Below are 17,310 nucleotides of genomic sequence, written 5' to 3'. Positions count from 1 at the left end.
TGTTTTTGCATAGAACGCAATGACAAGACAACCAATAAAGAAAAGAACCATGCCTCATTCCATTCTGTTCTCCGATGCAAGTTGTAGTACAGAACTTGAGCGAACCGGAAGACCGTAGCGGTACGTTTTTTGCCAACGGTTTAACTTCATGAGTCGTCTTTTTTAAAAAAAAAATTCATGCCAATCTATTTTAGGAAACTATCCGCGCCAAGATGACGGCCGAGCGATCAACCCTGAAATATTTGGACTAGTACAGCTTGTAAAAAACTTTAATCCCTCATTATGTAAGTTACAAAATGGGCTTCCATAGTATCTTGTCGTAGTACTACAGTCGGAGTCAAAATGCTTTGACCTTGAGAAGTAATTTGGGCGGGGAACGGTAAAGAGGGTCCCGGCAGATTCTCCGCGAATGCCTCCGAGACATAGCGTGCCCAGTGGATATGCCGGCGGATACGCGAGCATACCTCGCTCCAGTCGTTGATGAAGACGCAGACAACCGTCTTAGATGTTTTTCTAGCCACAGAGACGCAGAAAACTGCGGAGTTACAAGAAAATATGCAAAGAAGAGTGGTATGAGCTGTCGAAATTACCGAATAAGTCAAAGAATAATAGTGCTAGATAGAAGTGCATGGGATTTTGAATGGTGTTCTAATAAAGAAAGGGAGTTTGTCTTTATATCACCTTCAGAAAGTCTAGAAATCTTACGAAATTTGAGCTCTTTTTTTCCTGTAAGTTCCAAGAAGTCAGAGGTATAGAAGGTCCCTCTGTCCAGAAATAAATTAGGCTACAAAAATGCTTGGGAGTTACAGGATAACGATAATTCTCATTACCGTTACTTTTGAAACCTGGAATGTTCTTTTTAACGAAATTTTTTATGCACGTAATTTGAAGCTATTAGATACATCCTTATCTCATATTTCACGTGAGGATTTCTCTTGCTTCTGGTACGATTACTAAATTGAGTGAATTATATCCTAGCCGGTAATGCAGTGTATGATTAGCGGTAGGTAATCATACACTGCATTACCGGCGGTGAGTCAGCTATTTAGGTGCTAACGAAAGTGAATCTCTTTAGGACACGCACCATCGCTAGTTGCTCTGACGAGGCATGACCGGAGCATGCTCGAAATTCCGCCGGGACCCTCTTTACACACACCCAATATGGGCCAGAATGACCGCGGTTACTAGGACTAGGCGGGCAGCCCAGCCCAGACTACGAACTTCGACGCTGGCTGTAATACCGTTGCCACAAGTAATCTTGATAAGTCTTAAAGTTGTTGCTCCTCTAAGCTAGCCGTCGATCTCGTTCTCATGCACCGTTCTTTTCCGATAATCGCGTGACCGACATAGTGGTAGATATTTCTGTTAGTTTTTGAGGAATTACGTTAAGGTACAGCTGGGTCAAAACGACATGAATCACGAGTGTAGTTGCGGTGCATTTGCGTACGCGCTCGGAACGGCCCGATGGAGGCAGCACTTGGAACCGAGGTGGAACCGTCGCAAACTGTAGCGATGGGTGGTGCCAGTAAGGGTTTCATCGCGCTCCTAGCCGCTACGCTCCACCGAAACCCCTGAGAGAAGCCGCGTACGCAATTGCGTACGTGCTTCATGTCGTTTTGACCTTACTATATTCGTATAAAAGGCTACAAAGGTAAGGCTTTGTAAGATTTTCTACGTGCTCTTTCCTAGTTGTGCAGTTGCGTAACCGATGGAGATAGCGGTTGGAATCGAGGTAGGACCATCGCGAATTACGGCGATGAATGCTGTTAGCAAGGGTCCTCCTAGATTCTAACCGCTGAGCTGCGCCGCAACGCCTCGAGCGCAGCCCCCTACGCAACCGTGTCGTGCTTCATGTCGTTTTAACCCTACCATGGACCCCCACTGGAGGCTTGCGTTTGAGCAAGTTATCGCACTCAAAGTGGCGCGGTAGAGTTCGCGATCGAGGTAGGACAACGGTTGACTCGGATGCAGTTGCAGAGTAAACAGGGAATTATATACAGTCAATCATATGTGAACACCAGTTCTTACTTTTTTAATGAGGCACAGATGGGGCAGAGTGAGTGCAGCCAAACAAAAAAATATCGCGGCGATCGCATCGCAGCTATGCTGGCAAATATGTCCTGGTGACTATAACAACGTTTCAAACCAGTCACTTCAGCATCTCCACCAGTTCTTATTGTGGTAATTGCAATAGTGGACATTGGAATGGTTGCCGACGGTTTTCTGAACGTTAATAATTGCCCTATAAGCACGATGATTCCTATTTGGGTGATTGTCGCTGCATTAAGTTCGATTGTCGAAATATGTTGTTTTTCCTTCAAATCGCATATGGTAAGAACTGTCACGGTTACGAACCTCCTTTTCATCGATCATTCGTGTGATTACAGGAGTCACGTAATCAAACGCATCCATCTTGGGTTCGTTTTATCGTTGGAATAGTAGGAGTCTTCAGAGCTGGGTGGTAAGTCAGAGTTTTACTTCTGGAAAAAGGGGACAATGTAGCTGAGGGAGGGGCCACTCAGTGGCGCCCTCACTTCTGGACGTTCTCTCTTACTTTCTCCTCTTAGTAACCTTAGTTTAGAAAAATGAAAAAAGAATGAAATAGATTCTCCAAGACTAATGCTTAAATCTTAGAGCCCCGAATGATTCAGTTATTTACTTCCAGAAATAAGGGTACCACTGAGTGTTGCCCCCTCCTCCTCCCCCCTAACTACGTTTACCCCAGAAGATGTGAAGGAACTTCTCAGTCTGTCTTGGTTTCAGTTTGTTTTACCCGCTAATGATATGTTTGCGATCCGTGCACCTTTTCCTGTAACCCAGTATTAGTAACCTTTTTATTCTAATTTGTTCTCAGTCTCCGCAATCCTTTCGCCCAAAATCCTAAGGGATTCGCACTTCCTCGGGTTAAGCTGATCGACCTGACTATGGTGATTGCAGCTCTTTTTCCGAGCTCTTAAGATATGGAAGAATGAAGTTGTTGAAAGGCCAATTTTATGTCCAATCTGTTCCTCTATGTGTATAAAACGACCTGTACACCGCCTACGCGACTTTTGCGACTTATCCAGAATTCGCTGCGTGTTAGAAATCCTGTTACAAGGACCTTGTTTTGGAGTTCGTTCCAGTATATCTTCTGGCCCTTCTGAAATATACTTAGATAAGTGATCATATAAATGAATGAGTATTGTCTCCTTTTAGTATTAGTTCTATATTTGTTTATGTAGATGGAATATTGCTTCAGTAGCAAGAAGACCACCGAGAATAAATCAAAAATGTTTTTTTTTTCATGGAATAAACATGACAAATGTCAGGACTTGGTTTGTTTTTTTTTTCATGTGTTAACAGAGCACCAAAAGGTCGTTGAAGCTTTAAGTCCTTAAGTCAAATTATATAACTTCTTCTTCAGCTCCAAGTACTTATTTAGTTTTTAAAATTGTACTACTACCTGACTGGGACAACATTTCGAAGTAGATACTGTGCAGCCTAGAAATGTACTAATCTTCTCCACTTTGTTCAGATGAGATTCCATGAACACTATTGCTTTGAAAAGTTTTTATTTTCAGGTACATACCAGGATGTATTTGGGTGTACGGCGTCTACGGCCGGGTTAGTTTCGATTCGATTGACAAAGAGAACTACTGCGATCAGGCTACATACTACATTGCTCTCCTCTTCTCGACGATTTTCTCCTTGATGATACTGCTTCTCATTGTATGTTTGTGTTTTATTGGCTGTTTGGTTACCTTCTGTGAAATGCCTAAGCAAGAGGATGTCATGACTTCATAATTCATTGCAAACTTTAAATGTGGATGGAGTTCACTCATCGATGGTTAGCGATTAAGACGATTTGCATGCCATGTATAAATGTCACGTGCTACTGTTTATTCATTTCTGAACGTAACTGCATCCACTCCATCTACGTAGCTGCTTCGCATCTCGTCTCTACGTGGTCACGGCAAACGATTTCACTTATCATTAGTGGCTTTCCTAAGCAGCGAATGACCAGCAAAACTGGCAGCGCTGGATTACAGGAAACACAAATCTATCTGTCGAACTGAAAGTGACAGTCGCAATATTTGTCGTCTGCGGAAACACGACAAAAAGGGCAATTTGAGGCCTTCGAAAGATCGATGAGCAAAATTTGAAATAGATTTTAGTGATTGGGATAAATGATCAAAATACTAAGAACAATGGAGATCTAAGAACGATTCAAATACAAGACCCAATTTCAGTTGCAAGTGCGCTGATTGCTATTTTCATAGCATTCAGTCCAGGTCAAAGTATACGGTTATTTTCTATGTTGCCAATTTGTTAATCAATCACTCTCAACAACACGCTGATGATGTGTTCTATCGGTTGTCGGTATAAAAACAGACTTTGTCTGTTGTCACTCGTTTGTGTCTGTAGTTTTGTGTACATCTCAGTGACGAAACAGAGATCAGCGTTACTGTTCATAGCGCCATGAACATGTCCAAATTATGAGTTAACTTGACGTTACAGATGAGTCAGGAACATTCTTGTGTTCGCATAGGGCTAAGCTATGCTACTAGTCGCTCCTGTGTTTCGGTTTGCTTGTATGCCAGGCATTATTGAGAACGACAGCATTTCAATTATTCATCCATCAATGATCCTTCCTGGAAACACTACGGTTTTTGACTCTCTCTGCATAGTTCCGTAGCTTTCATCTAAGTCTTAGATCAAGACGTTAACATATTAAACTTTAAATTTTAAGGTTTTCTTGTATTGATATAGATATATAGATTCGTGAAGTTTAGGCCTTTTATGGCTCACTTTTCCTCTTCTGTCAGGGCAAAAAATTTAAGATCGATGTGAGCCGTCGCCAACTTGACCCAGACTGCGTTGATGAATGGCACTCAGGGTGAGGCGTACGTTGGGATTTTCCCAACAAGGGCTTGCAAGAGGGGAATAAAAGCGATAGGGAAGGGGGTAAGGTGTCACATTGGGTATTTGCCTTTGAAATAAAAACGTTTAATATGTGAATCAATGATTGAAAAATCGAACCGTGTGCTCAGAAAATAGTTAAGCTAAGATAAAGACACACAAACCACAAGATGACAAAAAATACTTCTGGTAATGAATCTATTGTACTCTTTGAGCCAATCTTGACGAGTTGGCGTTTTCTGCTGCTCTAAACAATGCTTGATGACGTCGGTTTCGCTTCCGTGCAATATCGTGCCCGGTATTTTTGAGTCACCTGTCAATATGAGGACAGACCACCAAATGCTCAAGTAATAACAGTAATAGTAATAACAAATACGATACATTACAAATGAATTAATAGAAATTTGGTTCCATCTAAGAACTATTCTACTATTGGGGCGGGAGTAGCGCAGTCGGTAAGAGCTTCCGCTTCCTGCGCGATCGATCGGAGCTTCAAATCCGCACCAGTGCCAACCAAACCTTTCATCCCTCCGGAGTCGATAATTTGATAACAGACTTGTCTGGGAGGATAAAAACGCTGACTTGACACATCGGCCTGTCTCCCCAAGTCACTGTATAGGCCAGTTACATGTTTGTAAACCTCAAACGAATTGAAGTGAACGCGGTGGTGTATCACAAGCGGAGTGCCAGACACTTTATCCTTCCTTTATTCTTTAGTTTGCTATCTACACTAGAGAGTCTAGGTGTTACAATTTTTGTGTAGTCATCATGATAATGATATATAATAACGGGCTTATTCTGTCAGTGTATATATATATATATATATATATATATATATATATATATATATATATATATATATATATATATATATATATATATATATATATATATATATGTCGGATTGGTGCGCCGGCGCCAGATAGCTACAGAATAGGTTGCGACGGGTCCAATGGCGTCGAGTTGTGTGCAAGACGCAAAAGATACATGGTTGCAGCCATTTTATAGCCGTGGCCAGGGCGCTTTGCTTTTCACCTTTATCTCCTCCGCGTGCCTATTTCCTTCTTCGTTCGCCTCATGTTTGTAGCATGCCATTCTCAGAAAGTGGAAACACGCATGCAAACGGCTGCTTAAATAGTAGCAAGATGTTTATGTGATCAGACGTGGAACGTTATCTTTATCAGTAGGATGATGTCTTTCACTTCATTTTATGCCAAAACATCATTCTTTGATAACTGTTTATAGAAAACAGGAGGAAAACCCATACTTCGCCTGATACTTTTAAATTTTGTCTATAATATATAGGGAAGGAGTGTTTGAAGCTGAAGTTCGAATATTCTTCAAAAGTAGAACTGAAGCGTTTGGAAAGAAGACCATGAAATCTTTCGCTTTAAGTTATAATATAGAAAAGGAAGAAAGATTGTTGGAGATACATAAGTTCAATTTCATAGAACTAATGACACTAAGATTAATTTTCGTTGATCAGTGAAGGCGAGCGAAGCAAACACCACAGAAAGTCTGAAGTCCGGCTTTAGCCGGACGCTCAGACTGGTTTTATATAAGGCAAATGGAACTAAGCAGTGGTAACCTCGTACTCAGCACTAAGAGACCGTACGAGGTGAACTTTACTTCCTCCAGAGCTTACACATTGCTCTGGCAATTCTCCGTTATCGCCAATTCAATATGGTGTAGATAAGCTAATTTGTTAAGAAGACTAGTTCAGCTTGCTGAACTTGTAGCTTGGTGAGAGGTAGCTTATGGTGTAACTGGGTGGCGCAAGGTGGTGTAGCGTTATTTCTTTTGAAACGGTCATGGACCAACCTCTGAGAAAAGTGAAATTTTCGCATTCAGCGTAAACGAGCTAAATGGAAATAATTCTCATATAACCGTGATGACCTTCATCTAAAGGCAGCATACCACGAATCTGAGGTAGTGCGGATTTCAGGTAGAATATCCGTATAGGGGGTCGTAGATTGTGGAGACGGTGGTAGTTCCGCTCATCTTTCTCTGCATCACTGCAAGGAGCCGCCTCCAGAATTCTGTTTTGTACGACACTATCTATTGCAACGCTCCACCCCTTGTGCCGCCTCCGCTCTGCGATTCGTCGAAAATCAATGCGGACTGCCCCGATGGGCAGTAAGGGACGCTACGCGTGCAAGGGTGGTGCGCTGCAATAGAAGGCATCGTTCAAAATAGCATTCAGGGCCCGGCTGCTTGCAGTGATTCAGCGAGAGGTGAGCGGAACCACCCCGGTCTCCATAATCTACGACCTCGTACACGGATACTCCACCTGAAATCCGTACCACCCCAAATTCGTGGTAAAAGGATTTAAAGGGCTGCCTTTAAAAAAAAGGATTTAAAGTCATTACAATGCAAAAAAGAACTATAACTGGCAGTTGCGGCAAAATCAGCTAAAAATAGACTGCACAAGTTGCTGAATAAAGACATTTATAGGGAGTTTCATGCAAGCCAATTTTAGGATTGCAGAGATAGGTTATATCCATACTTCTCCAAAATTTGGTTCCACACTCTGCTACTTTTTTGCAACCTAGACGAAATAATTGTAAATTCTCCTTCCTATTTCTGGATTTTTCACAACTGGCTTTAGAGAGAACGTGGACCAAGCTCATACCTAGAAAAATTTGAAATACGTTGTAATAAGGGATTTTTTCTTCTCTCGTCTAGTTTTACTGTTTTCACATTTCTTTTCGTTCTTTCAAAAGTTAGTTGAGAAAACTTTTGGAATTCATTAGAATTCCAAACTTCTTCTCACTAATTTTCAAAAAGAAAAAGTCAGATTCCTTCTAAAAATGGTACTTTAAAGGCATCACCTCACGAATCAGGGGTTTTAGGCGGGTAATGCCTATACGGGGTCGTAGATTGTGGGAATGAGGGTGATTCCTTTCATCTCTCCCTGCATCAGTGTAAACGGTCGAAAACTCGTCCGGACGAATTGCAGGCGGGAGTGCGCAAGGGTTGCGCACTGCAACAGAGGATGTCGTAAGAAACAGCGTTCCGGGGTCGTCCGTTTACACTGGGAGAGATGAAGGAATCATCCTTCTCCCCACAATCTATGAGCCCGTATACACCTTTAAAGGCATCACCCCACGAATCTGGGCTGGTACGAGTTTCATGCGAGTAGTGTGTATACGGGATGGGAGATATGGAAGGGGGGGGAGGAGGGGGTGATTCCGTCCATTTCTTCCTAATTGCCGTAAAAAACGGCCCGGAAGATGCGGCGCCGCGCAAGGCTGGCGCGCTCCAGTCGAACTCCTTGTAAAAAATAGTGCGCCGGAGCGAATGAAGCCGTATCTTCCGGGCCGTTTTTTACGGCAATTAGGAAGAAATGGACGGAGTCATCCCCCTCTCCATAGTCTCTCATCCCGTATACGAATACTCCACCTGAAATCCGTACCACCTCAGATTCGTGGAGTGATGCCTTTAACTACTTTACAACCTTCGTCTATGAAAAGCACATTTACTTGTCCTTCTAGGCTTCTTTCGCGCCATTTCATAAATGCCTATTTCAACCTGCAAAATCCGCATCAGTTCTGCGCTCATTCCCACTTAGAGACACTGTTAACGGCTAAAATCGCCTCCGAATCACGCTTAAATGGTGTAGGTTGGTTCTTGTGCATCTGTATTTGTCTAACTTGTCGTTCATCATATAATTTTATAAATTTATTTATTATATTTGGTTTGTAATTGCTACATGATCGGCTACACTACAGGGAATGAGAGTACGGAGAGGAGCGGGAGCGTGGCGTCGTTTTTGGGAGTATCGTGTCCCAGCTACACGCCTGGCCTGGTGGTCCCAGCGAATATCCCGGTCCCAACGCCACTTCTGGCGGTGCCGCCTACCCAATTGCACTACCTTTGACCGTTCTGACCAAATTACATACGTACCAAGGAGTGGAAGAAGTTTCCTCAGTTTTGTTTTACATCTTTTTATTTCCTACGCCACTATCTGCATTCATATGTTATCGCTCTACTTTTTCTTCTTGGTATGTTACGTTTTTCTCATTCTTGACCAATAATTACATTGACAGAGACGGATTGACATTGCTATCAGTGTGTCTAGCGTACCTCTTACGTTATGTCCTCGCCGGTGCAAGCAGCACAATCGATTGCCCTCATGCCAACGATCACTGCACAGAGACTAAAATTCTCCGTGTTGATTTACTATCCAGTTCTCTACCGCTTTGTTATTTGATTTTGGATATTCGAAGTATTTGACCTCGAGCATTGTATGAACCTAGTTGTGATGATTTTAACTTCAAAACGACTTGTGATTGAACATAACTTGGTATCATTGTCAATTCCAAAGACACTATTCATTGAGGGTATGTTACATTCACTCACATACGTGGCCAGTGGTAAAGGTAAACACCTGTGTTTCACTCTCTGCGCCCCATTCTTTTAAATTTTGTTCATTTGCAACGGACAGGAGATTTAGTAGAAGCGCACAGCCTAACTTAGAACACAGTCATTAAGCAGTATTTGACGAAACCAATCTGTGTCAAGACCTCGAAGATATGGCCTGGGTATGTGTGCTAAGACAATGATCCCTTCAGCAGACGTTCTTTTTTTAAATTTTATTGTAATTTAGTTGGTCTAGTTTTCTTTTTTCATCCGACTGAATTTCCATGTGCTATTCAATATTTTCGCAACGTCCAAGCGATGGAAAAATACCGAGAGGATGCTGGGGGAAATGTAGGGTGGGTGGGGGGTGGCGCCCCTTATTTCTCGAGGCTAGCTTACTTTTTTCTCTTAATAACTTTAGTTTACATGTCGTAGATTTTCTAAGAATAATGCTTGGGTCCTGGGGCCCCGATTAATTTAATTATTTACTTCGAGAAATAAGGGCCCCACTGAGTGTCCTACCGACTCCATTTTACCCGGACGTTGTTTATTTGGAGATGCCCGCGGAAAATCCAAGTCTACTGAACTGTAACCTTTTATATACAGTTGTCTGCGAAAAGTGAAGTTGTATGAAGAGATATGTTACTAAAACAAAAGGGTTGCAGTTGATTTTCTGCATTACAGTAGATATGTCGCGATTCATTATCGATCTCAGAATAATTGGGACACTAGTACCTTCTCTGTCATCCATCCTCGTTGATGCAGTGGATCTTAGCCTTTTTATCTTGCCGACAACGTTGTGTGTGAAGATCCTGCCTTATTTTTTGTTCTATTCGTTGCCGCATTATTGACCCTGTTTTTCCAATCCAAGCGTGGAATGAGCCGAGCACCCCTTGTTCGTAATCCTAGCGCTAACGTAACGGAAATCATTACAAGATATGTAATTAGGGCACAGTTAACCTGTTGGTTACTTCTTTTCTTCCACAATATTTAAAACTGAAGAAGGAGAGAAACAAAATACTCGTTCGTACTTTTTTTGTTGCCAACAACTTCATACTTATTGCAAACGTTTTGTCGTGTAATTACCGCTAAAACTTTGTTCTGTGTTGTATCGCTAATGCAAGAGTCACTTTGATCAATGATAAGCGTTCGCTTCCACACATGTGACGTGTTTGTTTTTCTGCACTCGATTGTAGTAATCACTCTTTAGTTCTCCTATTGCGATGACTTTCGACTACGAGGTCATACAAGCGTTTTTTCCGGCTAAGAGACGCATCCGATTATTCAGGGATTCAATTTAGCTATCGTAATACTTATGCGCGAAATCTGTAGTGCTTATTTTTCCTTAGAAGTTTTTTAAAGTAGTTTTTTCTTAGCTCTTTGTTTTTTTTAATGAACTGCCTGTTGTATTTCACATTTCAACCTGTAGATCGTACAAATAATACACCATCTCGAAACTATAAAGGGTTGGTCCAGAGAGATCATGAGCGCATTTACAATTCGGAGTTCTCAACAATTTCTAACAAGGAGGCACGGGACAGATGACTCCTTCATCTAGCTTCTGATAAAACTTGTCCATATTGGGAGAAAATTCACGCAACGTACTTCACAGGGCTTTATCAGAGGGCGGGAAGTGGTAAGTGCATAAACAATTGAAGGAATCGCCAAGATCGGTGCCGTTCGTTTTTTTTTTCTGCGTTCACCTTCGCATTCTGCAACGCGATATCCGTAGTTAACCTTCGTTAAAAGTGTCTGTTTCCCTCTGAAGAGAAGAGAACACATTTGCTGTAGTTCTAACTAGGGAACTCTTCTTAAACCAAACGAATGAGGAGTGGTTCTGCATTCGCTGTAAGCATCTTTTAAGTGCGGGAAAATGGAAGAGGGTGAAGAATAGACTTATCTCTCTAATGATGTAGCAGTGATAGGTAGCGGAAATGAGCTGGAAGATCATAATCTACACGAGTTCTTGTGGTGTTTCACTCTTTGTAAGCATCCTGTTGAGATTTCACGATTAAGCCGGAGTTTCTCGAACCTGTTTCTGAGTGTGCTGGCTTGGTATAAACTATTAGGTTTCCATCAAGTTCCCTTCATTTTGACGGAACTTAAGCAATAAGGTACGAGTTCTTTCAGGCCTTGTTTCCCTCATTTGGTGCACCTTCATAAAGACCATGTCATTGTTGTGAAAGATAAAGGATATCATATTTACTAAGAAAGGTGAACGACCACGAACAATAAACATATTGCTACAACACAAGGTGTGTTTTATTTTTGGATGTTTGTCGCTTTGTGATGTTTGCTCATAGTAGGTTGGTTTCATTTTGGGATTGTGCCCCACACGTGTAGTTCAACGCTGGCGGCACAAGAAATATTGAAGGAAGCGCAAATAGTTTTCTGAGATTGAATGTAGCTCATTTCACGAATGAACGGAGTGATTCCTTGGTAATAAAACCTGTATTCATGTATGCAGTACTGATATGGACTTATTTTTGCCCGGATGACTGCCACGCATCCTCAACTGTCTACTCGGCTTCCCTGCCTGGCATACTCTCGATGTGCTGCGTAGTGCGCTCCTCAGAAGCACATCATTGACGTCAATGAGTCGCATCTCTATATTCACTTTGCTCTTTGCATTTGTATCCAATATTACTCTTTGAATATTGCACCTTCTCGAGCCGTCTTTTTTTTTGTTGATTCATACGTTTCTAAACTTTATAACCCCAAACTCACGACTCTCAAACTTACCCTACATGTAGTCCTCTAAGACTGAACTTATTAGTCAGTTGGCGCCTTAAAACCTAAGTTTTAAAGGGCCAACTGACTAAGTTATTCACTTCTAGATATAAGAGCCCGGTTGAGTCCTCCTCCCCCCTACACTTAAAGGCAGTATACCACGAATTCGAGGTAGTGCGGATTTCGGGTGGAGTATCCGGAAACGGGGTCGTAGATTATGGAGACGGAGGTAGTTCCGCTCATCTTTCCCTGCATCACTGCAAGCAACCGCCTCCAAAATGCTGTTTTGTACGACACTATCTATTGCAACGCTCCACCCCTTGCGCCGCCTCCGCTCTGCGATTCGTCGAAAATCAATTCGGATCAATAGACAGTAAGGGCTGCTACGCGTGCAAGGGTGGTGCGCTGCAATAGGAGGCATCGTAGAAAACAGGGGCGGCTGCTTGCAGTAATTCAGGGAGAGATGAGCGGAACCACCCGGTCTCCATAATCTACGACCCCGTATACGGATACTCCACCTGAAATCCGTACCACCCCAGATTCTTGGTATGCTGTCTTTAACCCTAAATTTGTATGGTGTTATCAACATAATATTTAGAAATGTTGTCATTGTCATCAAAGTAGGCAAGAGAGCAAGTTTACGCTCCCGATCTCATGCGAAATTTGAATCATTTGCTTTGTTTTATTTGTTGATGCATATCTTTAATTCTTTAGGGAGATTATGCTAATTCGATTATTTCAAAGATCTCTACAGAAGCGTCCTCTTCTAACCCAAATCGTTGCGTCAGGTACGATTTCTTTTTTCGAATGACATTTCATTGAGTGTAGTACGATGATCACTGCGCAGAAATATACAACTTACGAAAAGGCTGACAGCTTGGTGTCCTTAGCCTTATCATAGTATATTTTTGTGGTACCCTTTTACATGTTACAGGAGTGATTTCCGGGGCTGGTGATGCGTTTACTCAGATAGCTTTCGAGAAAAGGAATACGAAAACCTACGATTTTGAAAGGACTGGAAGGTTTTTCTTCCTAGCTTCGGCATTCATTGTGAGCTATTACTTCTATTTTACCTTTGTATTACAAGATGCGAAATGTAGACCATGTTTTCCCTTTCATAGCACACAAAGATGCGATATACTCAAAAATGTACAAAAGAAAGGGAACTGTTCTTAAAATTGTCTCAAACAACATTTTGAAATGAAGCTCTCATGCAGATTGTTTGTTTTATAAATAGTTCTACACCAATTTTTTGTTGTAGGCTCCTGCACTTAACAAATGGTTTAAGTTGCTGGAAAGAGTGAAAGGTCCTCCGAAGATAATACCATTGTTTCGCGTAGGAATAGATCAAGTAAGAATGTGTTTATTATCCAAAAGAATTGCTCATCGTCGGACCGTGATAATCCCTTTTCGAATGGGATTTCCACAGTCTACGCCTTTGTTTTACAACGTTATCAGCTTCGTTCCACCGTTTTTAGATAGCTTTTGCACCAGTGTTTAATGCATTGATCTTGGTGAATCTACGATTATTGGAAGGGTTAGGGCTTGAGACGTCGTACAGAAAAATGAAGGAAGATTGGTGGATTATATATTCAAGCAGTTTGAAGGTGAGTATCGTGAATATTGTACCACAGTCCTTTGTGTTTGAATTTTTGTTTCCTATATCCTCATTCATATAACTTTAGGTCTGGCCAGCAGTACAACTAGTCAACTTCTATTTAATTCCGTTAAATATGCGAGTGATTGTCATTCAGCTCGTGGCGTTTTTCTGGAATGCATATTTATCATATAAGACACAAACAGCTCTGGATCAGGACATCAGCATGTACTGATTTTGTATTTGATTGTTTTCTTTGTCATGATAATAGGGAGCATGTTCGTCGGAAATGTTTGTAACAGAAATTACGCATTGATGCCTTGGTCTGTTTCAATGGTCATCATGCAATCTTTGAGAATTTTGTAAGTTTGCCACTTGCCGCTCTAACTATCAATTTCCTTCCATGATTTTTTTTTCAATTTGTTTTCTATTCGTTCACCAAACATGAACAAAGTTCGTGTAGTGAAAAGAAATGAAGTACTGAAGTAACAAACTGCGTATAATAGATAAGTTATTCTTTGAAAGAACTTTTTTCTCAACACCGTATTCACCTCTGGCACTGTCCCTTCACTTAGCAACATTTTTATCGTTTTGAGATGCTCCTATACTCCTACTTGTTTGCGATGACAAAAAGATTGACAGTTGTGATTTCATTTTTGATAGGCGGCGGTTGTTATCGTAGCTGACCTGCTTATAATCAATTCTTATCAAAAGTAAAGTCACCGTTGCCGATTTCTGTGGTCGTCGCTGACAATGAGAGGATATAACATCAGACTTTGTTACATTGACTGTTAGTTATTGAGTGACCTAAAAACATCTCTGTGTTATCATTTTGGGTCTCTGAGTGCCTTAATTATCCATTTGTCAGGGATTGTTGATGAAATTCCTTCATGAATTCATATGTATGATAATACACTGTTTTTAACTTATTTATGTGCCAACGGTCTTTTTGACATATCTTCATATTGTTCTTCAAGTCCAGTAAGCTCTCATACTTTTGCACATTTCTTTATTCTGTCATTGTTCTTGTTACTAATTTAGGTTGAATGGTGCGTTGGCGCTGTGAAGACTGTGCGTCGATTTTTTTTTTAAAGATTTTCAATCACATTTGGTTCTAGTAGTCACTGTGGGTAGATGTTAGGGAAGTAGTACAGCGATGTTTACCTCATCATAGTCTTAACTATAGAAATATGAAAATGATTTTCTAGGAAGCGTAAGATCATTGAGAAGCGCAGCTCTCTAATTTTATTCCGTTGTAATAACATTAAATGTGTTTAAGTAGGTGAGACTAGCTTCAAGAAGCTCATCGGTGTTGTTGTCATAATAAATTTTGTTTGTGAATCATATTTTGGCGCTGTTGTACTCATCGTTCTAGCACTTGTTTCGAAGAGGACGTGAGGAGACTCTTGGGATATTGGCCGCATCGTTCCGATGAGATGAGTAAATAGGTGGTTCAGTGTATCTTTATTGCGACAGACGACCGTACAGTACCAGTGAAGCGAACGCGAAGTATGTGCAACACATATCAAGCAGCAGCTGCTATACGCGATCCATGCCCGCAGCTACTTGAGACGCAGTGAGGTCACCATAAGTGACCATCATCGGTGTGATGATAGAAAAGGATTTGGATTTCCGGTCAGGCGGAAATTGCGCTTCCGATTTCGATATATCTAGATTTCTTCTGTCGATTTGGAGAGAGATCACGGGGAACTCATCTATGAAAGCCTTACAGTAGGCTCAGCATCTAGAAGCAGCATACCACGAAGCTGGCGCGGTAAGGGAATCCGCGGGGAAGGCAAGAGATGGGGTCGTAGATTCCGGGATCAGAGGTGGTTCCACTCACCTCTCCTCAATCGCCCTAAAAAACGGCGTCAAAGTTCTTGCGAGGAACGTTAGAATGCTCCTCAGTGTATACGTTCTGGTCTCAGCAACCTACTCTTATGTTTCACTTGAAGGCAGCCGAAGAGATGTCTGGTTTTCGAGCGCTGCACAGCTGGATTCGGCGCGTGTACAAGGGTTTTGCAGTCTACAACCTCATCCCTAGCTTTTCCGCTGGTTTCTCTCACTATGTCAGATTCGTGGTGTGCTGCTTTTAAACAGAAAAAAAAAACAAAAAGTACACAGACAAGTGAGAAGTATGTGTTGCCCTTCCTACAAATTGGACAGTTCTATACGAGATTACATGTGGGATAACCGATGACTGGTGAATTAGGTTTACCAGTACCGAGATGAAAAGTCACAGGTGGTCATGTATGGCTGTCATGTGCGTACTTCGAGCACATCCACTGTAGACGTCCGCGCTTCCGTGAATCCGCTCACGGTTGTAAACCATTTACGAATTGTATCCAGACGTGAAGGGGACCTTACGCAAAGGAATAAACTCCGAATAGAACGCCGAGATTTCTTTGATCTACCCGGAATATCGTTTTCTAAGGTTCGAGCAAAACGTTCGGTTAGTGACTATGAAGCAAATTAAAGGCAGCGCTAGCTGAATTTTCGATACTAGCTTCTTTTCACTACCAGGTGGTGTTTGGTGTATATTTTATAAGAATGGCAGCGAAAACGCGAAACATATTACGAATTCAAGAATTAGAGGCTTCAGAAGCAGCAAACGAATCATTTTATACGATGAGTCACCGCACGTATATACATCTTTTTTTCAATATATTCAATATTCAACATTTACTTTGCTTCGATTAAATATTACTGTATTTTTGGAGAAACGGTTGTGCTTCCTAACTGCATCGAATCTGTGTCCAACTAAGCGGATTTTCACGAGTAAATGAGAAAGAAGCTAGTGAAAACGCTGGATTACGTTCTGTTGTTCATGTTTTTTGCACAATTACTGCAAGCAGGTGTGTAACCGACAATTCTTCTGTTACACTTCTTACATTGTGTTTCGAAAGCGCGCAGCAATAAGCACTATTCTCAACAAGTGCTCAACAACTTGCTGCCTTCATGTGAAACAAGCAAAAACCGAAGTTCTTATGCCCAACAGACCAATTTCTGAAATATTCCAATAAGTGTAGAGGTTAAAGCAGAGATACTTCGCTTTTCTTAAAATGGTACATCCTATGCCGATACTTCATTGAATATGCAACAATAGTAAGCCTAAAAAGACCCGCAATGATCCTGAACGGAATCCGTGATACCTACACAGTAACGGGACGCAATGTATATGGTACAAACATTGACCTGATAAAAAAAAAACAAATTCGATACATAGGTTAACTCCCGCGAAACATTGTGTAGTTTGGACAGAAAAAATTTTGAAATTTCGCAAATCTCAAACGATTCGAAATTGAAGTGAATGCGGTGGTGCATCCGAAGCGGATTGATTAACTCCAGACACTTCATCATAACGTAGATGTATGAAGATGGGACATTATAGATAATCTACAAATCCGGCCATATTGCCAAGCACAGAGGTTTTTACATCATGTTCGAGCATACGCGTGCGTACGCAAATTAATTGGGATTTGTATGTGAAACCATTGTGTAGTCGTAGATGCTTGTGTTTGCACGCACGACCGTGACGCATTTACCGCCATGCACGGTATTCCTCCCTTCCATAACCTTTGCCCTTTAATTTGGCTCAACCGAACACACATGGTTACTATCCGAACAAAAATATGTACTAGTTCCTATACACTTTAAAAAAAAATTACAAAAAAAGGAAATTAAATCTCACAGAACTGCAACTGTTTCAGGTATCAATTATT

General features: G+C 41.4%; 1 protein-coding gene across 3 annotated transcripts; it reads left to right on the top strand.

Annotated features, from left to right (window-relative positions):
- Positions 1 to 74: 74 nt before the first annotated feature.
- RB195_001498 (uncharacterized protein) lies at positions 75 to 14,654 on the top strand (the record flags this gene model as incomplete). Of its 3 annotated transcripts, XM_064198300.1 has the most annotated exons (16): positions 75 to 120; positions 195 to 284; positions 2,159 to 2,331; positions 2,388 to 2,461; positions 3,561 to 3,708; positions 4,773 to 4,876; positions 8,394 to 8,521; positions 8,631 to 8,749; positions 11,454 to 11,516; positions 12,706 to 12,779; positions 12,926 to 12,943; positions 13,005 to 13,041; positions 13,253 to 13,342; positions 13,470 to 13,598; positions 13,677 to 13,816; positions 14,630 to 14,654. In XM_064198300.1, 16 exons carry the CDS (start codon positions 75 to 77, stop codon positions 14,652 to 14,654), a joined length of 1,458 nt encoding a protein of 485 aa, XP_064054180.1. The 3 variants fall into 3 exon arrangements, with proteins under 3 accessions (XP_064054180.1, XP_064054181.1, XP_013308030.2); XM_013452576.2 differs by lacking the exons at positions 75 to 120; positions 195 to 284; positions 2,159 to 2,331; ... (4 more) ...; positions 8,631 to 8,749; positions 11,454 to 11,516 and adding an exon at positions 12,592 to 12,611 and having other exon boundaries at positions 12,926 to 13,041; XM_064198299.1 differs by lacking the exons at positions 4,773 to 4,876; positions 8,394 to 8,521; positions 8,631 to 8,749; ... (6 more) ...; positions 13,677 to 13,816; positions 14,630 to 14,654 and having other exon boundaries at positions 3,561 to 3,783.
- Positions 14,655 to 17,310: the final 2,656 nt, after the last annotated feature.

The sequence above is a fragment of the Necator americanus genome, chromosome IV (assembly GCF_031761385.1).
Source record: "Necator americanus strain Aroian chromosome IV, whole genome shotgun sequence".
Lineage (NCBI taxonomy): Eukaryota > Metazoa > Nematoda > Chromadorea > Rhabditida > Ancylostomatidae > Necator > Necator americanus.
This window is presented reverse-complemented; position numbering and strand designations above follow the sequence as displayed.